This window comes from Plasmodium gallinaceum (genome assembly GCF_900005855.1).
Source record: "Plasmodium gallinaceum strain 8A genome assembly, contig: PGAL8A_v1_76, whole genome shotgun sequence".
NCBI lineage: Eukaryota > Apicomplexa > Aconoidasida > Haemosporida > Plasmodiidae > Plasmodium > Plasmodium gallinaceum.
Genome location: NW_021628238.1, coordinates 677,993 through 705,245, shown reverse-complemented (window position 1 = coordinate 705,245; position 27,253 = coordinate 677,993). Strand labels below are relative to the sequence as shown.

Below are 27,253 nucleotides of genomic sequence, written 5' to 3'. Positions count from 1 at the left end.
TAGGAAGAAAAATAATTAGTATTATATTGTAGTGGTGTATTTCACCTAATATATTGTTAGAAAAAAAAATAATAATGATTACAAAGGAGATTCCTTGTAAAGATTTATTTTATTTATATATTTTATGTATTTCTTATTTGTTACATATTAATTGTCATTCTTTTATTTTTATGTTTGTTTTTTATAATATATATAGATTTTTGTTGGTTTTTATTTTAATATATCTTTTTTTTTTTTTTTTTCTTTTACAAAAAATAATTTATAATATGATATAAATGGAAGAAATAAGTTCTGTTAGGAAGTTAATGAAAAAAAATGTTAGAAGAAACTATAGCATACATCCACAAAATATTATTTTTTATGATTATTTTAATAATTTAAAAAGAAAAGCATTAGCTCAGGGTCATAATAATTTAGTTATTTCTTTTAAAAAAATTCTTAGTTCAATTTTAAAGTATCCATTACCTATTAAAAATTGTTTGGATGCATATAAATTAAAAGGTGTTGGAAAACGTTTTTCTTACTTTTTTGAAAAGGCATTAAAACAAACACAAAATGAAAATAATTATAATTACAATGATGATAATTATGTATCCAATGTACGTAACTTTAATATAAATAATCATATAAGTAAAGTTATTAAATGTTCTAACGATTTTTTAAGAGAATTTGATGAATTAAATATGATAAAAAAAATTGATGATATAACAGAAGATGATAATATTTTAAGAAATCTAAAAGAAATAGAAAATGATCATATAAATAAAGAGAAGAAAAATTCTAAATACAAAATAAAGAATGACGGAATACATAATAGCCCTCTTCATTTTAATGGAAATAATGATTCTTTATGTTTAACCATACAAGATGATAAACATGGTTTCAGTGATTCTTTAAATAAAACTATTATTTCAGATAATAGAAATGATAAAAATAAAATGTCCATTGAATATAAAGAAGAATCACTTAGGAAATCATTCTCTCCAAATAAACTTGAAAAAACTATTTCTAATTATGAAAATTCGTCTATGAAAAAAAATAAAAAAATAGAATTAACTGACTTAGAAAAAAACATTCTAAATGTTATCGGTAAATACAATCATTTATATAATGAAAATGCAATGAGCAAAGAAGAAATAAATATTCTATTTTTAAAAAACTATAAAAAATTAGTAAATATAAATTTTAGATCTTTAAATAAATTAATAAAATCAGGTTTATTAGAAAAAATAAAGTGTATTGAAAATAAGTATCTTAATAATGATGTGTCTAAAAATAAAATGAAATTAAAAACTATTAATAAAATTAAATTAACAGAAAGAGGAAAAAAGTTTTTTGATGAAGAAAAAGAAAAATTATTAAAAGAAGCATCAATTACAAAATGTGAAGATAATGAATTTTTTATAAAATTAAATAATGTGGAGGAAAAGTTTTTACATACAAATATAACAGAATTAAAAGAGAATGTTAAGGATAGAAAAAATGAAACAAAAATAATAAATCATTCAGAAGAAATTTTAAAAGAAAAAATAATACAATGTGATACCAAATATAATTATGATCATGAAAATAACAAACAAGTAAAAGAAAATAATACGAATTATATTTCATTAGTAGATTATGGCAATGATAAACATAAAATAAATTCTTTAGAAGAAAAAGAAAGTTCATCTAACTCAAATTCAAATACAGAGAAAAAATTAAATAACGATGTAAAAGAAAATTTAGAAAATAATGATATTTTTAGTAAAGAGGATAGAAATAATTATTTTGTATACAATTATTCTAATTTATTTTTAGATGTAAATGATAAGATTGAGGAAAATTGTCAATATTTTAAAAATGAAAAGTTTACAGATAATAATAATGTTCTTATGATGCTAGATACAAAAGAGAACTATACAAATGATATGAACAAGTTGTGTATTAAAAAGAAAGAAGAAAAGACACAAATAACGAAAAGTAAAAACAATGTTCAAAATAAAGAAAATATAGATGTCATTGAAAAAAGTGATAGTATCAGAGAGGATAACTTATTTGAGCCAATAAAGGAATTTAATTTAATAGGAGAAAAAAAAGAAAGTAGTTATTTCGAAATTAAAATGGAAAATAAGAAAAGGGAAATAAAAAAAAAATTAAAATTAAGTTTAAAAGAAAAATTGGAACAAAAAAAATCAATTGAAAGCATGTCAAATAATAATTCTAGTTTATTAACATGCAACCTATCAAAAAATAATTATTCTGTAAATTGTTCTAAAGTTGATGTTAATAACAACGAAAAGAACACGAAGCCATGTGATTTAATATGGGATAAGGATAGTATTATAAACAGAAATAGTGAAATAAAAGAATACAAAGAGGATAGTTCTAAAATAATTAGTAGTGATATTAACAATAAAACAAATAATTTAATTCTTGATAATAATTATATAAATTTTATAAATGGAAATGAGGAAAAAATATCAAAAAATAAAATAAGAGATCTAAAGGAAATTAATATTGAAGTAAATATACCATCTGATGACAATCAAGAGAAATTAAGTTATAAAAATATAAATGAAGAAAATTATAATAGTAGTGAAAGTATTTATTGTGACATGTATAAAAAAGAATGTGGTTTAAATACTGATTCATATAAGTGCTTAAAAAAAAAAGAAATAAATAATTTAGAAAATAATTATGAAAAAGTGGAATTAATATCAACAATAAATAAAGAAAATATTGATAATCAAGATAAATGCATTATAGAAAATATACAAGAATTTGAAAGAAAGAATAACAATTATGATATAATTAATATATCTGAATTGTCTTCTGATAAGCAGAGTCATTCTTCATATATGAATAATTATATGAGAAATAGTAAAACAGAAAACAAGAGAAATAATAATATTTTAAATAAGAAAAGCGAAATGGAGAATAAAAATGACGTTAATAAAAAGAAAGTAGAAAATAAAAGAATAAAAAAAAAAAGGAAAAGAGATGAAAACCAAATAAGAATAGATATTGAAAATGAGAATAATGAAATTACATATGGGCCATATGAAATAATTATGGTAATTGATAATAGAGATATATCAGGTGCAAATTGTGAGTATAATGAAAAAATGAAAAAAATATTCAAGGATAACAATATAAATTTTATAACAAGAAATCTTCCTTTAGGTGATACTATCTGGTTATGTAGAAGAGCAATTTATAGTAGTAATATGAATTCATCAAAAAATAATAAAACAGGAAAAAAGAGAAAAAAAAAAGAAAAAGAGAGAAACGAAGAAAATTACGTGAATATTTTAAATGAAAATAATAATCTAGAAAATAACAATGAAGAAAAAAACATAAAATATGAAGAGTATGTTTTAAAATGGATAATAGAAAGAAAAACATTAAATGACTTAAGTGCTAGTATCATAGATGGCAGATATGAAGAGCAAAAATATCGATTAATGAGGTCAAAAGAAATGTATCATATAATATATTTAATAGAAAATTGTAATAATTCTTACAAAAATTATATGAACTCTTCAAAAATTTCATATGAAACATTAACTAATGCACAATATAGTACTCAATTAGTAAGTGGTTTTTCTATATTAAATAGTCAAAGTATGAATCACACTTTGTTTTTGTTAAGTGAAATTCATTTTCAAATTGTAAAAAATATAAAAAGATTTTGTGAAATTAAAGAAAATGAGGAAATGTTCATTAATGATAAATTATTAATGTATTTAAAAAATAACTCATGTTCATGGGAAAAATGGAATAATGAATCTAAAAAATCCAAAAATAATATTGTTAAAGAGGTATTTGGAAAACAATTAAGATTAATTAACATGTGTGGTCCAGATGCAACTGAACTTATTTTGTCATTATGGTCAACTCCTTTCAAATTAAATCAAGCACTACATAAATATACTCATGATGGAATACTAGCTGAAAAACTTAAAAGAATTTATATAAAAAATTATGAAATTAAAGGAAAAAAAAAAATTAAATCACCAATAGATACACAAGTAATAAGTTATATATTAATATCAACATAAAAAATATTCACTTAAATATTTATCTCATTTCTAAATTATTTATTCAAGTCTTCATATACATATATATTTAAAAAATTTTGAAATACATTTATATGAAATATATATATTTTTTTTTTTTTTTTCAGTTGATAGCACAGCTAAGGCAATTATATGCCCCCGATTCCATTTAATGCTTTTAATATATTTTAAATTTTATTCAAAAGATTTATAAATATAATTATAAATATTATTCTAATTAAGTTATATTAATTCATTTTTTAAATATTTTCTCATACATTATTGTTTTATTATGATAGATATATCAATTTTTTATAGTTATCTATCAGTTCATTAAGAAATTTTTGAAAATATTTCCACCATTTTATAAATATTTTTTTTTTATCATAGTTGTTCCTATTTTATTTGAATATTATACATTTTTTTTTTTTAAATATTTTATTTTTATTATATATCCTTTTTCATTTCAATTATTATTGTAAACAACTTAAGACATAATTCCTAACTAAAATATACTGTATATAAAAAATTATTTTTAATTAGAATTTTAAAAGAAAGTATATTGTATAAGAAAAAAAGAGAAAAAAAAAAAAAAAAAACAAATATTTATAATTAAGGTCGTTAAAAAAATAGATCTATTAAACAACATAGAAGTAAAAAATAATAAATGTTTAATAAAAATAAAAAATATTTTCTATTTTGTTTAAATATCTCTATGATGTAATTTATATTAAAAAATCAATATATATAACTGTATGAAAAACTTTAAAAAAAAAAAATATAAATAATTATAAATTAATATTAAAAAAATCAAATACATAATTCTTTATAAAAGCATATAATAAACTATATATAACTATACACCACAAAACGGGAGAAACAAAACAAAAAAAAAAAAAAAAAAAATAAATAAATAAATAAATATATATATTTTTATGTACATATATTTCCTATATATGATGTCAATTAAAAATAAATTTTAAACAAAAGTATTTAAAAAAAGAATAGGTTTTAATAGAGTGTATATATTAGATAATGAAATGAATAGGAAATTTGTAAAATATATTTTTAATAAATTGGAACAAAATTTATTTGTATTATGATGAAAAAAGAGATTTTAATACATCATAATTTATTTTATTAGGCAAATTTTTATCAGATTTTTCAAGAGCTTTTAAAACGGAATCCCCTGTTGACTGAGTTTCTGAATAATCTTCCACTTTTTTCTTTTTATTTCTAATTTTTTTTTTTTCATTATTATTTTCCTCATTACTTCTTTTTTTCTGTCTTTTTAATTGTTTACATATATGAGGTAAATAATTTTTCATCATATCATCCCATATCAACATTTTTACTTCCTTTTCTTTCTCAGTTAAAATCATACTTTCTATTTCGCTATCATAAATATCACTTAAAGTTTCATCATTTTGGTCAATTGAAGTATCTGAATTTCCGCAAAATGAAGTATTTTGATCATTAACTGAATTTGAGTTATTTTCGAAAAAATAATTAAAATCTGTTAAAATATTAACATTATTCATATTTTTTTTATTATTCCTATCTTTATTTTGAATGTTACATTCTAAAAAATTATAATCTTCAACTTCATTTAAAATGCTATTTAATTCACAACTTACAGTTTCTTTTAAAGTAGTGCAATAGCTACTATCTATTTTTTGTTTTTCTTTATCTAAATTATTTTGTTCTAAAATATTTGAACTGACAGTATTATTGTTACTTTCAATAATATTATTAGTTTCTAAATATGTAGTTTCATTATAATAGTTTCTTGATAAAGATAAATTGCTACTATTAGAACTATTAGGCATAGTTTTAATCATATTACTATTACTATCATCATCATTACTACCATAACTAATGTTATCATTAATATTTGTATCATTATTAATGAATGTGTTAATTTTTTCACCATTTTTCATTTCATCATTAATTAGAGAATTCTTTTCGTCACTTATTTTAGCTTTATTTAATTCATTAATGTTATCTGAAAAGTTAGATGCAGAAACATATGATTCCATATCTGATAATTTATTTATACTACACATAGATGTGGTAGATTTCATAGAAAAATTATCCATAAAAAGCTCTTTTTTCTTTTTAAATTCACATTTTTCTAAATTTGATGTATAGTCTATTTTTTCATCACAATTTATTGAGAAGTTATTATTTACATTTTTTAGTATATTTGGATTATTTTCTATATTAATAGTATTAATTATTTTTAAAGCTAAATTATCTATATCATTTCCTTCAGGATTTTCATTGCATATCTCCTCTAAATTTATTCCATTATTACTATGGTTAATATTTTTTTCTTTCTCACTTTCTGTAGAACTTTTTTCCTTATTATCATATGTAATACTGTTAGTTGAATGTTCGTTATTATTATTATTATTAAATGACGGACCATCAATATGAGACAAGTTGTTATCATTAGAAGTGTTATCATCATTTATATTACTAATCATATTCAAATTATTTTCATCATTGCTTTTTTGAGAGAAAATATCATCACTAAATGTTTCACCATAGGATATTGACTTTCTGCTTCTATTATCCTGCTCTTCACTATCACATAGTGATAATGTTTTATTTTTTTCAATAAAATTATGCTTCAATTTCTTTTTATTGTCATAAATAACACATGGAGGTATACTATTTGATGGAATATCAGTTATGGAAATTTTATCAAATTCAGATGCTTTAATTTTAGCAGTATTTGTGTTTTTAAATTCTGATAATCTTTTAATAATAGTTGGATTAGAAATCCTTACAATGTCAGCAATTGTATTAGAATTAATAGAAATTCCATGTATTCTAGTAGATATTAAAAGAGCTGCTCCACATAATCCTGTAGGTCTTCTTCCTGTACTAATCCAATCCCTTGTCATGGCTTGAATAAGTTTTATCCCTGTATATGTAACTTTATAAATATCATTTTTTAAATTAAGTTTATGAGCAAATCTTTCTAAAAATAAGGAAGGATCAATATTTGGAACATTAATATGTAATAATCTTAATAATTTTAAGAATGTTTTTCCTAAAGGTTTTACGGGTGTTTGTAAAATATCACTAAAATCAATTAACATTATTGGAGACTTTTCTCTTCTACAAATAGTATATAAGCAAGATGCAGCAACATAAGAATTATTTCTTCCCATAGTGAAATTTCTCTGTAATGCCATTAAATAAATTCTTTGTGCTGCTTCTATATGTTGACTTGATAAATGCAAATGATCAGCAATTTTTTGAATGTTTATATACCCTTTTTGTAAAGATATTTCTCTACTTTCTCTTATGCCCCAAGATAATATAAACGATTTATTTCCACTTGATGGAATAAATTGACCAACCTATTTAAAATAATAACAATAACAAAAGATAAAAATAATAATAAAAATAATAATAAAAATAATAATAAAAATATATTTTATTTTTTTTTTTTTAAAACTTCTTCTTTTCTATTTGTTGTTATTACCATTGAAATTCCCCCATTATTATTTTCAACAAATTCTAGAGACTCTACAATTTTATTTTCTTCTAAAACAGTTCCACATCTCAAACAAATAACTTCTCCTCTCCCTTCATTAATTTCTATGTCAGAACTTAAGCAACTTTTACATAATTGTTGATTCACTATAATTTTTATGTATAGTAATAAAATAAAAATATAATTAATATATAAAACATTAAATAATAAAAGAAATTTAAAAATTTTTTTTTTTTTTTCTTTCTTTTTCATGTATTAATATCATTACTTTCATTGACAGATTCACATTCAGTTTATTTCTGAAAATACAAAAAAAAAAAAATTATTTTATCCTAAGCTAATAATTTAAATATATTTTAAGTTCCATTTAAATTATGTTTAACTTTCCACAAAAAAATAAAAACTAAGAAAAACTACAATAATAAAAAGCTAAAATTTTATATGTTTAAATAAATAAATATATTTTTAAAATATATTATTATTTTATATATTGAATTATAGAGGTTTAAAGAATTAATTACAATAAAAATTTTATATTTGTATATATAAATCTTTTTGAATTTCAATTGTAAAAAAAAAAAAAATAAAATAAAATAAATAAAAATAATAAAATATAATAAATAATACTAAATATAATAGTTATTTTAATTTTGTATTGATAAAATTCAAAATTTTAAAATCAAAAGTAAATGCTCAATAATCATTTTTTTTTTTTTTTTTTTTTTTTTTTTTTTTTTATTGTATGAAAAATCTATATTCACGTTAATTATTAAATATATATATTTTATATGAAATTCAAAGTACAAACTTATATTTTATATAGTTTTTTAACTTTTATTATCCATATATTTATTTTTCTTTTTTTTTTAGTTGAAAAGTAACTAAATGAAAGAAAATGTAATTTGTAACATAAATAAAAAAATTAATAGCTTCATATATTGCATAAAAAATGAAAATAAGGTTTATTAATCAATATTATTTTTAAATTTAAAAAAAAAAAAAAAAGTATTTCTCATTTTTAAATCATAATAAATTTTACTAATGCAATAGATTTTTAATATGCTTTTTAAAATAGAATAAAATATTTTTTTGTTTTAAGTATCCTTATTCTCTTTTCATATAAATATTTTAACTATAAATAAGCATTTAAAAGAAAAAAAAAAAAAAAAAAAAATGATATTTATTATAATATTCAAAGGATAATTATAAAAAATACAATTGTTTTCCTTTTATATTATACAAAAATCAATGTAACAAAATAGTAGCAATTAAACCAATATGTTCAATATGAATAACAAATATTTAGGATGTTGGAATGTTTTCAATAGAACAATTTTAAAAATAATTTGTTTTCTTGATGTTTTTTATTTTAACTACAAAGAAATATTTGAAAAATAAAGTTATTTTTTATTCAATATTCTCTCTCAAAAATATATTAAATACAACCATAGTTAAATATATAAAAATTTACATCAAACAAATTTCCTTTATGTTAATATAGACATTTTAATTACATGTTATATTATTGATAATTTTGACTTTTTAAAGTTTTGCTAATTAATTATAATGATATTTTATATCTAAAAGAATAAAATAGTAAATTTTTAAAAAATATATTTATTTATTCTATTTTATATTTCAAAATACATGTTTGGTACATAAATTAAAAAAATGAGAAAGATTAATTAGCTCATTTAGATTCTTAAAAAAGCAAATGTAAAATTTTTCATTATTTTTTAATTTTTTCTAAATTTATTAAATAATACGCTAATTCTATATAAATAAAAAGGAAATGTATTTTATACATGTGAATATTCTGTTATTGGTTTTTATATGTATTTAATCTGTTTTTTACAATTCCATTTATAAATAATTTTAATATTTCATTATAAACTATAGAAAAAAATGTTTTTCTATAAAATATTTCACATAAATGGAGAATTTTAATATTTATAGAAAACTTAAACCAATTAAAGTTTTACTAAACAATATAACGCTTTCCTTAAAAATGTTTATTTTTTTTTTGTTTTTTTTTTGTTGTCGTTAAGACTAATGCAGAACATTCCACTTTAAAAAAGGTGAAAGAAAAAAAAAAAAAAAAAAAGAAAAAAATATAAAAGGATTTTAATAAATTATATTTTTAAAATTTAATCATACAAAGAAAGTTACATAAAAATAGAATAAAATAAAATTTCTCGTAATTATAATTTATTTCATTCGTAAAATATTTTTTTTAAGTCAATATTCTCACATTTTGTTTAAATATATATATATATGTATCTATATAAATATATCTATATAAATATATCTATATAAATATATATATATAAATATATATATATATAAATATAAATATATATATATATATAAATATATATATATAAATATAAAAATATATACGGATAGATAAATATATTATCTTTATTATTCTTAATAATCTCCAGTATTAACAAAAAATAAAAATAAAAAAAAGCAAAAAATGAAAAAAAAAGAAAGCAGAGTTCTTATTTTGATGCACAATATATATTTTTAATATTATAACATACAAATGTTTTTTTTTTTTTTTTTTTAAAGCATTATTATATATTCCCATATATTTTATTTATTATTCAATCGGCAGCTATTAAATGAATTATTTTTATAAACAGAATATACTTTTATTTTATCTTGTATAATTTAATAGTATAAAAAAAAAGAAAAAAATTTCGTATTCACATTATTTATTTTTGTTTTTTGACTGGTCTTTTAGTAACAGTTTTCTTAATTATTTTTTTTGTTGGTCTTGCTCTTTTTGTCTCTGCACCCTTTACTTTTTTGTTAATTCTAAATATAAAAAAAAAATAAAATAAAATAAAATTTAAGTGTATATTAAAACGTTTATATATAAGAATGTTAATTAAAATACTCGTCTATTCATATATAAATATATTCTATATATATGTTTTATTTTTACTATAAAATATACATATTTAATATCTTGTATAAAATGATATCAATTTTTAAATTTTTATTTATGTAACAAAAAGTTATTTTGCTTATATTTATGACATTTAACAATGTAAAGAAATATAAAACAAAAATAAGAAAAAAGTCATTCATTATAAGAGGATTTCAAAAATGAAGTGAACCAAAAAATAAATATATTAAATAATATAAAGACAAAAATTGTAATGAAAAAAAAAAAAAATATACGTTTTGAATTTTATATAATTATAAATATTGTGCATATTAATATAATAGAAGAGATGTTCTAAAAAATATAATACATTGATATTTTACTTTGTTACATTAATATTTATACAGATAATAAAAAAAAAAAAAATATATTTTAAAAGAAATAAATAAAAATAGTGAAAATTATAAATATTTTATCATACAATTTTTTGGGTTTTAGTTTTTCTTTTGTTGGAGGGGCTGTTTTGATTTTTGCTGCTTTTAATTTTGCTAATTTTCCTGTATTTTTATTGGGCTTTTTTTTAATAGGTACTTTAACGTCTCTTTTTTTTGCAACCATTTTTAATAAATTTATGTTTTGAAATTATTAAAAAGTAAAATTAAAATAGGAAAAAAAAAAATTTATATTTAACAAAGAAATTCTATATAGCAAAATGTTTATTATAAAAATTTATTAAATGTAGTCATTTAAAAGCTTTTTAGTTATATTCTTTCTAAATTAGGAAAAAAAATATAATAAAATAAAATATAATAAAATAGAAAACTGGAAAAGTAAAAGGAAAAAGAAAAGAAAAATTATTTATGTTAATTTTCTATTTTAAAAATGTGTAATATTTTTTATTTTTAAAGTACTAATAAAATGTATATTTTTTTTTTTTTTTTTTTTTTTTTACTTTATTTTGTTTTCTTTAAATTAAAATTTATTTTTTTTTCTCATTCTATGAATAATTTCCTAATAATAAAAGTATATGCACTAATAGTTGCAATGTATAATTACGATAGAATTATACATTTCCTTTTAATTAATTCAATAACCTTTTATGTAGGAAAAAATATAAATATATAGTAATCATAAGCCTTGAGAGAATTATCTAACTTTCGATGATAATTATGCATAATGGGTGCTTTTTCTTTTTTCTTTTTTTTATTTCATAAATTCTTATTTTTTTAAAGGAAAACTAGTATTTATATTTCATCTTTTAGATATATTCAATTGTATTTTAAGATTAAAGAAACAGAAAACCGTTTATATATATTATTACTTTCATACCATTTTTTTTTTTTACTTATTTGCACAATGTTATTTATGAAATGGTAGCTAAATGTCAACAGAAATTTTATTTGTTTTCCTCTTTTACATTACTCAGAAAAAGTTAATTTAATCAAATTAGGAAAAAAAAAAATTATACTTTTTTTTAATTAAAATGATTAAAATGGATTAACATAAAAAATATCGATTAAAAAAATTTTATAAATATTAAAGAAAATAATAAAAAATAGAATGATAAAAAAAAAAAAAAATTAGTTCATCTAATAACTTTTTATATAATTTGAAATAACAAAACAAATGTAACTAAAAGATATTTAAGAAATTTTTGTATCATAATATAATAAAATTTTCCTCTTTTATTCTAAAAATGTCATAATAGAAAATTTCAAGATTTAAACATTTTTTTTTTTTATTACTTGTTAAAATATAAATATTAAAGATTATATTGTTTGTAACTCTTCAAAGTAATCATTAATTACTTTTTTCAATCTGTTTTTTTATTGTATGCATTTTTTATAATAAATTATTTTTAAAATGCTATAATTAAAATTTAATTCACTTTTTTTTTTTTTTTCCATAATGTAGTTTGCAAAAGTATTAATGTGTTCTTTAAAAATTAGAAATTTACTTAAAAAATGCTTTCTACTTTAAAAAGATTTATTTTTTTTTTATAAAAAATATAATACAAATGTATAAAAGACATAAAAAGATAAATTTGTAAAAAAAACAAAAATAAAAAAGACTGTAAAATATAATAAAGAGAAGGAAAAAAATGATATTTATATAATCATATTTTTCAAAAAAATTTCAACAAATAATTATTTTTTAAGCCAAATATAAAAAAAAAATCCAAAGAGCAAATAAAAAATTGAAACTTATTAAATAGGAAAAATAATGAAAAAAAAGTAAAAAAAATGTGGAAAAAGAAAATTATTCTAAAGAAATGCTAAAAAAAAAAAAAAAAAAAAAAAAAAAAAAAAAAAAGCCAAATTAATTTAAATAATGTAATAGCAAACACAATATGAAACGAAGGATAATATTGAGTTAAAAGAATAATGATAATTGTGTACATTTAATATTTAATTAAACTTAATTTTTCCTAATACTAAATCAATTTCATTTTCTGATGTTCTTTCTACCAAATTTTCTATCTGTTATAAAACATAAAATAATTTAAAAATATAATTAAATTCATAATATATATAAAATTATAAAAAATTTTCTACTTTTTTTATTGTGTCCATGGGAAGATTTAGTTTACTTCGTAACTTTTTTATTGAATATATACTATGAAAAAAAATAAAAAATAAAAAATAAAAAAATAATAATCTATATTATAATGTATTTTATCTTATATAGATCTAACTTATCTAATACAACCAAAGCAACCCTTGCTGTGCATTTTATCTCAGCACTTCCACCGGCAGTACACTGAAATAAACATTATTTAAAAAATTATATTAGTAATTTAATTTATATTTAAAATGTGGAAATAAAACTTTCTATTTCACTAAATATATATATTTTATTTTTATTTTTTTTTTTAATGAAATGCATTCATTAAAATATTAAATAATTAAATATATATATATATATGCTTATATATAGTGTTTTATTAATTTAATAACCTCTAAGATGGCTTCTATTAATTTACTTATTTCTTTAAATTTAATAATATTTTGGTCAAATTTAATAATCACAGCAATTAAACACCTCAAACATATCAAATTATATGTTTTTTGTTTTCTAAAAGTAAATTTAATCGTTTAATGTGTAATATGAACATACTTAACAATGGAAATTAAGTCATTTAAAATAATACATTTGTATAATTAGTTTGCGTATATGTATTTATATAATATATATTTTTTTTTTTTTTTTTATAATTTTTTTCTTACGAAGTAATTAGCTTAATAAAATAAAGGATTAATTTACTCTCACTACATGAATTACAAATAGATAATAAGGTGTTGTTAGCAGCGCTACTTAAAAAATCAACTGACGTTTGATGCGCTTTTTTTAAACATGGTAAAATAATGTCATCTAATGTATTATCTGTTTTTTTTTTCCCTATGTAATAAAATTCTGATAAACATAATAATGCATTTTTTGATACACATGATCTAGGACTATTTAATAATTCTACAATGGATCTAACAATTTTTCTTAGTTCTTTTATCTGACTTTCAAAAAATAATTTACTGTAAAATTTTAAAATTTTTCTTAAATTAATTAAACTTTCTATTTGTTTTGTCCACTCTTGATCTTTAGGTGGTTCCAGTAATTCTGTTACCATTTCATTAATATTATCACTAGTTATTTCAAATTGAAAATCTGTTATTTCTTCAAAAGTAATGTATGTTATGGTTTTATCGTTTTTTATCTTAGAAATAACATTTAAATTTTTTCTATTTGTGTTCATATTTTTATTTGGAGTGCTATTACATGATTTTGCGTTTGATACCTTATCAAAAGATCCTCCCTTATCTTGCAATTTCATATAAGATAAATTTTTATTTTTGTTTATTGTTTTCATATCCCTGTTATCATCTACATTTTTATTAGGATCAAGAATTTTTCCATATGATTTATTTTTTTTGTTAGGAATATTTACATTAAGAATCGATTCATTATTTCCTGTAATTTTTATCTCATTTTTATTATTATAAATACTTGTATCATCAACATCATTGTGAATGTCTGAAAAATCCATAACCGTATTATTCAATCCATGGTTATTTTTTTTAGTATATTGATTATTATTAGAATGATTATAATCATTTTCTTCAACTATATTATTCTTTTCATAATTTTTTCTCCTGTAAATCATACAATCCTCGTTAATTGTATAACTATTCTTTGAAATTTCATATAACATATTTTTATGTAAATTGTCATATAAAATATTTTTATTGTCATTAACATATTCGCGTGTTTCATTTATTTTTCTTTTATCATTTAAATTTTGATTTCTCTTTTCTATTACATAACTTTCATATGGATTATCATTGCATTTAAAACTGTTGTTTCCAGTAACTGAATTATCTACAGATCTATTAATTAGTATTCTATTTTTTTCTTTATTTTTATCGTTTAACTTATTGTGAAATATATCTTCATCCAATTTATATAGTTTATTCTTATTACTAAAATTATTTTTTAGATGTTCACTGTCATATCCCTTACTTTTAGAATTTGTTCTTTCAATTTTATTATTATAATTTAATTGATTCTGGTAATAATCATTATCTTGTTTTTGTATTTCAGGTGATTCTATTATTTCACGATTATTCATGAAATTATTACTTTTCGTAGCATCTTGAATATCTAAATTTTTTAAATCATTAATTTTTTGATCATTTGTATGTGTATCTTCTATTTTATTTGGCAAACAACCACTGTAATTTCTTCTAGGAATTATTCGCAAATCACGTCTATGCATTTTTACATCATTAGAATTATTACGTTCATTGATATTTTCTTTTATAGAAATATTTATATTTGAATCTTCATTTTTAACTTTAATTTTTTCTTTACACTTTGATACATTTTTACATCCCTCTTTTTTTACATCATTTTTATTCTGTATTATTTTTTGTGGCTTGGGACAAGATGGGTTGCTTTTTTTTAGTAATGTCAGTTGATACTTTTGCTATAAATAATTTAAATGAAAATAAATAAATATAATTTTTATAAATTAACCTAGAAAAACATTTGTACATACAGAAATTAATATATATATAAACTTTAAAAAAAAAAAAATTGAATGAAATGTTGAAATTAAATAATTAAAAATTAAATAAAAAAAATGAAATATATAATCTAAAATCTTACAAGTTCATTTAAAGGAGATTCTAAACTATTTTCATTTTGATCATTAGAATTGTCAGTATTTTTAATATTTCTCGATTCACTAGTTTTTCTTTCCAGTATATTACTATTATTAACATAATTTAATCCTATGGCACTAGTACGTGTTGAACCTAATTCAACATTAACATATAAATTTTCTTTACGAGCATTCTGTAAATTTTTTTTTTCATTATTTATATAGAGTAATTCTTTAACAATTGAATAATCATCTTGTTCATCAATTGATTTTCTTTTATAATTTCTAGCATCTGAAAAAGAAAATATTGAATAATATGAAAACAAGGTAAAAACTTATAATAAAGTTTAATTGTATTTTCATAATAAAATGTCTTAATTTTATTTTTTTTTTTTAATATAATTATTTTCCCAAAAATTCAATTTTTTTTAACCAAAAGCACATTTTATATTAAATAATTATACATACCATCTATATATGAGCTTGTGTTATCTCTATATTTATTTTCTCCTATAGTAGGCATTTTAATAATTTTCTACTTTTTTACATAAATATAAAATTTATAATTATATTTAAAAATAGCTTAACACAAAAAAGAAAAAAAAAAAAAAAAACAAAAATTTTAATATTTAAAATATTTAATAAATTGTTAAAATGATATTATGATTAAAATTGTATTTTTTCTTATATATTTTTTTTTATCGGAATATGTTTAAAAATTTGCACACATTGTGTTTTATTGATTCTTAATGTGGAAATGCTAAAGAACATTCTTTAAATATATGCAAAAAAAAAAAAAATTCCTTTTTTTTTCTTAAAAATTATTTTAAAAATGAAGATGAAATTCAAAAGTTAAAAAGATAATTAAAGATATAATATTAATTCAAATTAAAAAAATGAATTTCTTACGTGCACGAAAAAAAGAAATTATTTAATGAAGAATAAAAGAAGTTATTTTTATTTATTTTTATTTCAAACATTTTTACTAAATTTAAAATATATGTTTACATTTGCATTATATATAAATATTATTTTTATTCATATTTTTTAAGGATGTAGCTTGCCAAAAAAAAAAAAAAAAAAAAAAAAAAAATAGTTTAGCATAGCACTTAAATTCCATTTCCACTTTTTTGTTGAAAATAAATAGAAGAATCGAAAGCTTATTATTTCATGTTTAGAAAGATAAATAATAGGTCAATAAAAAAATATTATATTTAGCCATAGAAATACATTCCATTTTAAAAATAATTTATTTCTATAAATATAGGTAAAGCATATATGTATTAAATAATCTTTTAACAATTTACTAATGCTTCTAGTTTATATAACAATAATTCTAAATGTTATCTTTTCATTAGAAAAATAATGTGTAAAAAATAATGTATAAATAAAAGTACATCTTTTATTATGCATACATGTTTGAAGAATACATAATGAAAGTTTTATATATGCTTGTGAAAATTCATAGATAAAATGAAAAGTGCATTTTAAGTATTTAAAGGAAATATATTAAAATTTAGTATTTTATTGTTTTATAAGATTAAAAGGATGCTAAAGCTTTTATTCAAAATCTTTTTCCTATATAGAATATGTAGTTTTATTCTAGTTGATTAAATAGCCACAATGAAAAATCATAAAAAAAATATTAAAATTGTAATGTTAACTATATAGTGAATTATAATATATAAATAAAAAATTTGTTTAACAGTTATAAAAATTAAAAATTTTAAAATAACATCTATATCAAATTAAAAACTGAAAAAGCTTAAATAATTTCTTATGAATATTAATCCAAATAAAAATGCTATAATATGTTTAATACAATGAAAAAAATGAGAATAAAATAATTTTTTCCATTAATAAGATGTATTATTAATAATGTGAAATAGCTAGAAAGACACATATGTGCTGAATTTAAGCTATGTGAACAATATTTAATTTAAATTTAATTCCAAGTATAACATGCAAAAAGAAAAATTCATTTTTTTTTTATCTTATAATGAAATGATTTCATGCATTATAAATTGTGAATAATTTTTATTATTTTTCCATTGTTGCTTTTGAGAAAATAAGAAGCATATTTTTTTAAGCTAAGTCTATAAGTAGCTAGCTACATTAAATTGGTATGAAAACATTGAGAATTTATAAACCTTACTATGTTCATAATTTCATATAAATTATTCATGTAAAAATAAAAAATATAACTATATATTCTACTAAATAATTCAATAGTTATAAAAAAAAAAAAATTTACATGCTAGCTCAAAAATGGGATTAAATTATTCATAAGTGTCCTGTTTTTTTTTTTTTTTTTTTTAAGATTTGAAATGTCTTTTTTTATTTTTATCATTTTTTTTTTTTATTTTTATATACGGTAAAATTTATAATCAAGATTTTTTGTTTATCTTGCTTTTTTTTTAATAAATCTTTTATAAATTTACATGTTATTCATGAAATTTTTTTTTCTTGATTTCATATCTTTCTTTTTTTGCTTTTGATTAATATTATTTTTTATTATTTTTACACACTCAAAATTTATAAGACATTCTTAAAATTTTGTTTTTATTTTATTTTTTTTTTTTATATTTATTTCATTATTACTTTTTTTGTATTTATCTTAAGAAAATGAAACTATATATTTATTATTTCGGCCTTTTCCTTACATTAGCTCTTCATTTAAAAGCTATACAGCTTCATTCTGTGAGCTACACACCCAGCGCATACATTGAAAGTAATTCATATAATACATATATTTTTATATAATATACATTTATTAATGTAATATATTTATCAGCATGAGCAAAAATAAAATATTATTTTTTATATTTATAATTTAAATGGAATTTTTTGAAAAAACATGATGAACTTTTTTTTTTCCAATTTTTAGTTGGTGATAAAATATCACATAGAGTTGGAGAATTGTGGAATAACCAATTCGAATCATTTATTGACTTAGTATCTAAAAAAATTGTTGATAAATTAGAAAACAATGTATCAAACGATAAAATTTCAGATAAAATGATGATTCTTCTTCAAGTAAGAAACTGAAATATAATATAATTATTTTTCTTATTGTTCTTTGTTACATATTTATATATTTATTTTATTGAATACATTATTTGTTTACTTTTTTTTTTAGAATGATGCTGAGATTTTTGATTCACATCACTATAAAGATCATAACATGGCACTTATTCAAACCATATTTTTTAGGAAATTAAAAGAGAAATTTAATAACAGTAATTTTGGGAAAAAAATAAGAGAATTGGGATCAAGAGCAAAGAGTAAAATTAAAAGTCTTTATCAGAAGCATAAAAGTAAGTTACAACATTTCTTTAATATTTTAATGAGAAGTTTGGTTTTACCAATAGCTATCAAATATATAAGAAAAAATATTAAGAAATGGAAGCAAAAAACTTTAGATGCCACTAATAAACTCGATGAAGATTCAAAAAAAATAGCAACACCAATAATCAATAGATTATATGAAAATTTTGGAAGCAAAATTGATCAATATGCTGAAGCAAACAGCATAGACTTTGAGGATGAAATGCAAGCTCTTGATGAATTAGCAAAAGATAAAAAAGAGATTGATGCTCTAGAAAAAGAAGAGAAAGCTATATTAAAAGCATAATTTGAAGGATATAAAAAAAATGTTGTAAAATTTTCTCTTTGCCATATGATTTCGATGAAAAGTGATAAATAGCCATCACATTATATAAAGAATGATATCTATTTTTTTCAGTCATTTTTTTAGTATATTTCTATTTTCATCATGATTTTTTTTTTAATTTTAATAATATTAATTTGGAAGAAACCATAAAGTTATATTTTTGTAGATAAATATAATATATATATATGATTTTTCTCTATATGTCATTTTATATAGTTTTTGTAATATTTCAGGCATGCGAATTAAGATATATTTTTTTTTTTTTTTTTTATCAGAATTTAATCAATTTGTTATTTTATACTATATTTTTTACTTTATTTTATTTTTTTTATAAAATTTTACTTTATTTGATTTTATTATTTTTTTTTATAATGGAATAATTAAACATCACATTTACACATAGATAATTCAATTTAAGAAATTTCAATTTTATTTTTTTTTATGTGTAAATAATTTATTAATTAGCATGTATAAATTCATAAAATATAAATAAAATAGTTATACAGATAAAAAATATTTCCTTTTTTTTTTTTATATATTAAACATAAGGAAAAACAAATAACATAAATTATTAATGAACTTTAAATAAAAAGTTTAATAATTTATAAATTTCTATTATCCTTTTACCATTTATGTAAATAAATAATCTTATCTTTATTCTTTTTATTTTTTTAAAATTATTTTTTTCCATCTTTATTTTTATTTCTCCATATTTTAAATTATTAAAGGAATAACATATGCATTTCATTATAAAACAAGGTTTATAACATTTGATTTAAAAATAATTATAACCATTAAAAGTGTTTAAGAGAAAAAAAAAAATATAAAATTTTAGTAAGTTAAATGTTCGAATATTAAAATTATCTTCTGTTTTAATTTCTATAAAAGAAGGGACTACTACTGTTTAATAATTTATTAATAACAAATAAAGTTTTATTTCAAAAATGGAAGAAAATAACTCTAAAAATGAAGCATCTAAAATAATGAAATTACGTAATGTTAAAATATTTTTTTATTTTTATTAATGTATCATGATTATATTAGTATATTTATATATTATTAAATTTACCATTTATAAATGTTACAGTCATAATAGTACATATACCTACATGTTCCAAACATATTTCCTTTTATATAATTTCTTTTTTTTTTTAATTTTATAGAAAGAAGTTTGTCAATGGGTTTGTATTTTGTTTGTATTTCTACACTATCTTGGTTCATATGTACTACTAAAAGAAGAAAGGAATGGTAATTAAGACAGAATAAACATTTTATCTTTTTTTTTTTTTTTTTTATTTCTTTAAAAATGTGTTATTTATATCAACATTTTTTTTTTTTTCAAAACTAATTCATAGGGCAGACATAATGCTTGATTATGTTCATCATAAAAGATGTTCTTTTCTATCTAATTCATGGGAAAAATTTTTGAAAAGATTAAAGTCATAAAAATTATTTAGTTATATATGAAATTGATATATGAAAGTTAGCATCATTATGTTTACTACAAAATATAATTTTAAGTAATTTTACACATTTTGCATCCTTCATGATTTAACTTAAAAAGAAAAAAAAAAATTAAAAATTGCGTCAATTTTTATTATCTTAAAATGTTTCAGAAGAATAAAAATTTATGTAATTTATATTTCTCTTTAGTAAGTAAAAGATATTTCATTATGTATTAATAATATATAAAAATATAATAAAACAAATTATAAGCATAATTATAAAAACTTTTGCTTTGAAGTAAAACACATATATTAGTATAGTATAACAGTTTTCAAATTAATATATGAAAAACTTTATAAACGAAATAGCATGTGTAAATTGATATATATAAATGTGTTGAAGATTATTTTGAGAATTAATAATTTATAACTAATATGTTATAATTTTAAAATAATAAAATACTATATTGTAAATAATTTAATACTGTTAAAGAAAAATAAGATTAAAAATAGAAGTATAATTATCTAAGTTAGAATAGAACCATAATTTATAATTATTACATTAAAATATAAATGTATTTTTGAATATTTTAATTACATGTAATATTTTTATATGTATGAATAAAATCTTATTATTTTAATGAAAGTTTTTTTTTTTTTTTTTTTTTCTTTTTTCGAATATGTAACATTCACACTTATTACATTTAAAATTTTACCTTTTATTTGTATTTTCATCAAATAAGTGTAAAAAATTATTTGTGCAAATATAATTTATTTAATACAAATATTAGAGAAAAAAAAAAAAAATTTTTTTTTTTTCTTTTTTTAAATTCTTTTTTTTAGCATTATATTTTACTGTAGTAAGAGTTTAATGTTGCGTTAGTTTTTTATTTTTTTTTTTTTTTTTTTTATAACAGAGTTTCCAAATATTTTTTCATATATTTAAAACAAAAGATATTAAAATTTTTTATTTTAATTTTTGAGCGTTAATAAAAAAAAAAAATGTAACTTTAAAAAAAAAAATGTTTTTTTTTAAAGTATATAAAAATGATATATTCCATTACTCCTTCAATAAAATATTTTTACGCAATTTTAAAACAAATAAGAAAGTAAATATTGATAAATTAATAAAAAGAAAAAAAATTAAAAGTCATGAACTGTATAGAATAGAAGATATAGAACTATTATTACAAGAGAAAAATCATGATGTTATTCAAGAATATCCTACTGTTAAAAATGTGCAAAAAATTATAGATGTAGAAAATCTTCCTGTTTTTAGAAAAGATGAAAATTCAAATAATCTTTTGAACAAGATAGTTCTCCATTTTGGAGGTATATATATTTATATTTTATGAATATGAATTATATCATTTTTATTAAATTATGATATATTAATTTAAATATTTCTCTTATAACGAATCTTACTGTATTATAAATGTTTTACTTTTAAAATAGTTATTTTTAGAAATATAAATAAGTATATATATTTATTTCTTTTCTTTTCTTTTTATTTTTTTTCAAGACTTATCATATTTAAAAGGGGATGTAGCTATAAATGGTACTAATAAAATTTTCGAACTAATGAAAGAAGGGAATGGATATGACTGCTCGGGAAATTTTTTAAAAATATGTGGGAAGTTTTTGTTTGAAGATATGAAAAAAATTAGAGAAAAAAATAAAGGAAAAAAAATAATAATAACAAAAGGATACAACAGTGCATATAAATCCATTATACACATAGTTGAACCATATTATAATGAAACAGCAAAATTAAAAAAATGTTATGAAGATATATTATTAATTGCAAAAAAAAATAACTTTAAAACTATTATTTTTCCTCTACTTGGTAGTGGTGTAAGTCTTTTTAAAAAACATGATGTTGTTATATGTTGTTTAGAAGGAATTTATGAATTTTTAAAAACAAAAGATAATTTTAATTATATTGATAAAATAGTTTTGTGCACTATTACTGATTCTTACTGGATGCTATTAAATGATTCCATACCTCTTTACTTAGATGTGAATATAAAATAAATATTTATACACATTAAAAAATTTTTTCAAAAAAAATTCTTTTTTTTTAAACATATATATAACCTGAATTAAAATTTTTGTCTACACGAAAGATTTCACATTTTATTTTTTAAATTAAAATTTTTTATTAACTTTATATTTTTAAATGTGAATTTTTTTTTTCAACTATATTTCAAAATTTTTTTTTATTTTAAATTTCTTTGTTATTAGATTTTTTTTTCTCTTTATTTTGTTATAAAGTGTAGCTTTCTTTATAAGTAAAAAAATTGGGAGGATCCTTTACGGATAATAAAAAAAAAAAAAAAAAAAAAAAAAAAAAAAAAAACCAAATTTGAAAATATTATATTTTTTTCTAATATTAATTCTATATTTGTACTTTTAATATGGTTTAATCATTTTTATTGCATTAAAAAATTATATAAACTTATTTCATAAGAATGTTATATGGATATATTTTAATTGAATGAATATCTCTTTTTCTTATTTATATATATATATATATATTTTTTTTTTTTTTTTTGAAACTTAAATATTATGAGTACTAAGTTAGGTTATGAATCTATAGGATATGGATTTTTTTCTGATATTTTTTTTTTGAAAATTTTATGAGCTTCATCCCATACATTTTTAAAAGAAATGTTATTATTATTTTTATTAATGGAAATTCTAGCAGGTAAATTAGAAATATTTATTTTTTCTCCATCTTTAAATAAACTTCTCCACCATATATATGAATTCTCAATTTCACTTTTTTTTTTCAAAGAAATATATAAAAAGGTTTCCTCTTTTTCAACTGTGTTTTCTCCAAAATTAAATTCCACAGTTTGATTATTTATCTTATTTGATAAATAAAAAATTTCATGCCAATTAATTTTCATATTCTTTATTTCCCATAGCTGGGTATCTTCATTCATATTTATTTTAAAATAAAAATATTTATCTATTAATATATCATAATTATTTAAATCGTTTTTTTTTTTACTTTCATCATTTAATGTATTAGAAAGTTTTTTTTTTTTAACAATTAATTTATCTTCATAAATTTCTACGACTAAATATTTTGCTTTACTATGTAATGGCAAACTTATATATCCATTAATGTAATGTATAGATTGATTCCAAATACATTTAAAAGGAATAACCCCCCCATTAATTACCATATTTTTAAAAATAGTTTCATTTTTCATAATATCTTTATTATTAATATTTTCTTTTTTTAATATTTCTTTATTTTTATCATCAACTTCTTCACCTTCCAAACACTGGATATTTTTATTTATTTCATTTGTTTTTTTTTCATCAGCGTTTTTTAAAATTGTTAAACCATTTGGGCCTATCATCACTTTATCATTGTTATTAAGAGTTGTTATTTGAGGTTTCCTATTTCTGCTTTCTTCATCTGATGAACTTACTTCTAATTTTTCAAACTTTGAATAATTTATTAAACTACTCATTGTAATAACATATTTTTATGTTACAATTCTTTAATATCTCTGCTTTCCTTATATATAATTATTACATTTTAAAAAAAGCTTCTAATTCTTTCTACTTAAAAATATATTTAACTATACTTTAAATTTTCAGAGAAATTTCCCACTATTTATATAAATTAGTAAATTGAGATATTTTTTCTTTTGTTAATTCTTTTATTTTGAACTATTTATGAAAAAACAAATATATTAAATTTAAATAAAAATATATAATTCTGTTTTTTTTTTTTTTTCCTTTTTACCTTTTTTTTTTTTTTTTCTTGTTATATTTTATTTTAAAAAATAAATTATTCCTTTATTCATTAATTGTATAACTCATAATAACTTTAATCTTAATAAAAAAAAAAAATATATATATTGTGCAAATATATTATTTTTTCATAGATAAAATAAAACAAAAAAAGTGTAAGTTTATTTTAATAAAATTTATAAAAAATATTTTCTTTATACTCTAAAATTAGTACATATATGAAAAAATGTAGTTTATTTAAAATTAATAACTCTTTTAAGCAACTGTTTATTTAAAAATATTTGTTCATACATATTTTCACTATATTTTATGTAATTTTTATTTTACATTTTTTCTTTTATTTTTTTGATCACACATAAAAATTTATAAAAACTTACCAAGTAAAAATTATATAAAATAATTATGAAGATCTCATTAAAAACATATAAAAAGAATTTCGAAATTTTTAAAAATAAGAATAATAACAAAAAAAAAAAATGAATGAAATTTATTATTATTCAGAAGAAATTGATAATTTATTAGAAGATTATAGAAAGTTACTAAATGATTTGCAAAATGAATCATGCGAAGAAAAGACAAACAAATATTGTAATGACATAAATTTTATTACTGAAAGAATAAAAACAACAAAAGATGCATATTTTATTGAAGTAAGAAATTTACCAGAAAAAGATCAAAATAATCATATACTGAAAATAAAAGGAAAAATGTCAATTTTGGAAAATTTAAACCTAGAATTTGATTTTATAAAAAGTAAATTAAGATATGAAAAAAATGAAGAAAAAAAAAATAAAATAGTAAAAGAAAAATATTTAACACCAAAAGAAATAGAAATAAGAGGAGATTTAATTCAAGATCATACAAATGAATCTATATATCGAATGAAAAAAATGGTAGATGAATCTGAACAAATAACTATAGATGCAATAAATAAATTAAATGTACAAAATGAAAAACTACAAGAAGTGACAGATAATGTGGATGATGTTGAAATGAACATATCTCATGCAAAACAAACTTTAAGAGAAATAGCTAAAGAAGCAATAACAGATAGATTTGTTCGTCTTTTAGCTCTTTTAATTTTTATTGTTTTAATTGTTTTAATAGCTATAATTGCTATTCCAAGGAAAAAATAAAAATATATTTTTTTCATTGTTTTTATTTTTTTTTAAGATTGTGTCAAAGAAAATTTTCTTTTATATATTTACTAATCTGTTTAATTTAGCTTTTATTCATTTCTTTTTTATTTATTTTTTTTTTTTTTAATAATGTACTTGTTATTTTTTTTTTTTTTTCATAATTCTGTTTTAATATAAATTTTTTTTTTTACTTATTTATCCTCTTTTTTTTAGTAAATTTTGTTTTTTTATATTAAAATATAATATCTATTATAGAACCAATATTATTTATACACTATCAGATTTGTTCATATATATCTTCCTACTTAAACTATTCTTACCTTATTTTAAAAAAAAAAAAAAAAGGATAATATGTTTTATAAAATAGAAAAATAATAAAATAATTTAATATTTGCAAAAATTTTAATAACAAAATAAATTCATTTAACACTTTCATAGACATAAGTAATAACTTTTTCATTTTTAATTGTAAGGAAAAATAAGAATTATTTTTTATTTTACTTTATTTCATTTTATTAAATTGTATTTTATTATTTTTTTTTTTTTTTTTTTTTTTTTATGTTCAATAATAAAAATTTTATTTACATTTCCTTTATTAAATTATTGTACAAATATTTATATATTCTTTCTAAAAAAAAAAATTTTTTTTTCATATTATCTCTTATTTATTCATTAAATATTTATATATTTATAAAAAAATCTTAGTATTTTATATTTTTATTTTAATAAGCTTTATTTATTTTTATTTTTAGTATTATAGTTTATTTTTCTTTATTATATTCTTCGTATTTCTTTTTGTTTTTATGCTTAATGATATTTAAAATCTTTGAATGTCATATTAAGAACATATAAATGGAATTATGACATGAAAAAAAGCAAAATAGTTTTTTAAATTTAATTTTTGTTTATGATTTTATTTTATATTTAAAAGTGTGTTTGTTTCCAATAAGAAAAAAAAATAAAGTAAATACCTAAGAATTATAGATGTATAAAAAAATGAAAATAAAATTTAAGATAAAATATTTAATAATTTATTATTTTTATATTATTAAATCAAAAAAAAAAAACATTTAATTTTAACATATATAATTATGAAGTTATGACTACTTTACTAAAAAAATTTTGTTAAATTAGTAATTTTTTTTTTTTCTATTAAATTTTAACATAATTTGTAGATATAACATGTTTTAAAAATAAAATATTTTTTTTATATTTAAGTAACAAAATGCAAAAAAAAAAAAAAAAAAAAAAAAAAAAAAAAAAAAAAAAAAAAAAAAAAAAAAAATTAAAAAAAAAAAAAAAATTTTTAAATATCTTGAATAATAAAAGAAATACAAGGAAATTAAAATGTGGAAGGGAAATGGAAATTTAAGTGTGTAATTATAATTCGTGTTCCTTTATACATATAGTATATATTTATATATTCTTATATACTTTCTTCTATATAATTCTTCAATTATAAATTGTATATTAAATTTATATAATATATATAAGAAAAATAAGTACATATCTCAATGGAATAATTTTTTTTTTTTTTTTTTTTTAATACTTAAATCAACAATTTGATAGAAATTAGAGCTTTATTTATTAAGTTAAAAAAAAAAAAAAAAAAAATGC

The 27,253-nt window shown here is 17.7% G+C and overlaps 9 protein-coding genes across 9 annotated transcripts; 5 read left to right on the top strand and 4 right to left on the bottom strand.

Annotated features, from left to right (window-relative positions):
• Positions 1-275: 275 nt before the first annotated feature.
• Positions 276-4,213, top strand: MUS81 (crossover junction endonuclease MUS81, putative; the record flags this gene model as incomplete). The annotated part of the gene is made up of 2 exons (XM_028670786.1): positions 276-4,013; positions 4,169-4,213. 2 exons carry the CDS (start codon positions 276-278, stop codon positions 4,211-4,213), a joined length of 3,783 nt encoding a protein of 1,260 aa, XP_028527504.1.
• Positions 4,214-5,137: 924 nt separating this feature from the next.
• Positions 5,138-7,542, bottom strand: PGAL8A_00208500 (transcription factor IIIb subunit, putative; the record flags this gene model as incomplete). Its single annotated transcript, XM_028670785.1, has 2 exons — positions 5,138-7,414; positions 7,540-7,542. 2 exons carry the CDS (start codon positions 7,540-7,542, stop codon positions 5,138-5,140), a joined length of 2,280 nt encoding a protein of 759 aa, XP_028527503.1.
• Positions 7,543-10,271: 2,729 nt separating this feature from the next.
• On the bottom strand, positions 10,272-11,065 carry PGAL8A_00208400 (conserved Plasmodium protein, unknown function; the record flags this gene model as incomplete). Its single annotated transcript, XM_028670784.1, has 2 exons — positions 10,272-10,374; positions 10,929-11,065. 2 exons carry the CDS (start codon positions 11,063-11,065, stop codon positions 10,272-10,274), a joined length of 240 nt encoding a protein of 79 aa, XP_028527502.1.
• A 1,790-nt stretch (positions 11,066-12,855) lies between these two features.
• On the bottom strand, positions 12,856-16,128 carry PGAL8A_00208300 (conserved Plasmodium protein, unknown function; the record flags this gene model as incomplete). Its single annotated transcript, XM_028670783.1, has 7 exons — positions 12,856-12,927; positions 13,003-13,063; positions 13,143-13,207; positions 13,405-13,522; positions 13,675-15,428; positions 15,611-15,897; positions 16,074-16,128. The coding sequence occupies 7 exons, from the start codon at positions 16,126-16,128 to the stop codon at positions 12,856-12,858; spliced, it is 2,412 nt and encodes an 803-aa protein (XP_028527501.1).
• A 2,102-nt stretch (positions 16,129-18,230) lies between these two features.
• PGAL8A_00208200 (conserved Plasmodium protein, unknown function) lies at positions 18,231-19,239 on the top strand (the record flags this gene model as incomplete). Its single annotated transcript, XM_028670782.1, has 3 exons — positions 18,231-18,336; positions 18,493-18,641; positions 18,745-19,239. 3 exons carry the CDS (start codon positions 18,231-18,233, stop codon positions 19,237-19,239), a joined length of 750 nt encoding a protein of 249 aa, XP_028527500.1.
• A 983-nt stretch (positions 19,240-20,222) lies between these two features.
• On the top strand, positions 20,223-20,724 carry PGAL8A_00208100 (conserved Plasmodium protein, unknown function; the record flags this gene model as incomplete). The annotated part of the gene is made up of 3 exons (XM_028670781.1): positions 20,223-20,271; positions 20,442-20,526; positions 20,634-20,724. The coding sequence occupies 3 exons, from the start codon at positions 20,223-20,225 to the stop codon at positions 20,722-20,724; spliced, it is 225 nt and encodes a 74-aa protein (XP_028527499.1).
• Positions 20,725-21,745: 1,021 nt separating this feature from the next.
• PGAL8A_00208000 (Appr-1-p processing domain protein, putative) lies at positions 21,746-22,757 on the top strand (the record flags this gene model as incomplete). The annotated part of the gene is made up of 2 exons (XM_028670780.1): positions 21,746-22,055; positions 22,246-22,757. The coding sequence occupies 2 exons, from the start codon at positions 21,746-21,748 to the stop codon at positions 22,755-22,757; spliced, it is 822 nt and encodes a 273-aa protein (XP_028527498.1).
• A 551-nt stretch (positions 22,758-23,308) lies between these two features.
• On the bottom strand, positions 23,309-24,211 carry PGAL8A_00207900 (conserved Plasmodium protein, unknown function; the record flags this gene model as incomplete). Its single annotated transcript, XM_028670779.1, has 1 exon — positions 23,309-24,211. One exon carries the CDS (start codon positions 24,209-24,211, stop codon positions 23,309-23,311), a length of 903 nt encoding a protein of 300 aa, XP_028527497.1.
• Positions 24,212-24,973: 762 nt separating this feature from the next.
• Positions 24,974-25,633, top strand: PGAL8A_00207800 (chloroquine resistance marker protein, putative; the record flags this gene model as incomplete). The annotated part of the gene is made up of 1 exon (XM_028670778.1): positions 24,974-25,633. One exon carries the CDS (start codon positions 24,974-24,976, stop codon positions 25,631-25,633), a length of 660 nt encoding a protein of 219 aa, XP_028527496.1.
• Between the last annotated feature and the right edge of the window lie 1,620 nt (positions 25,634-27,253).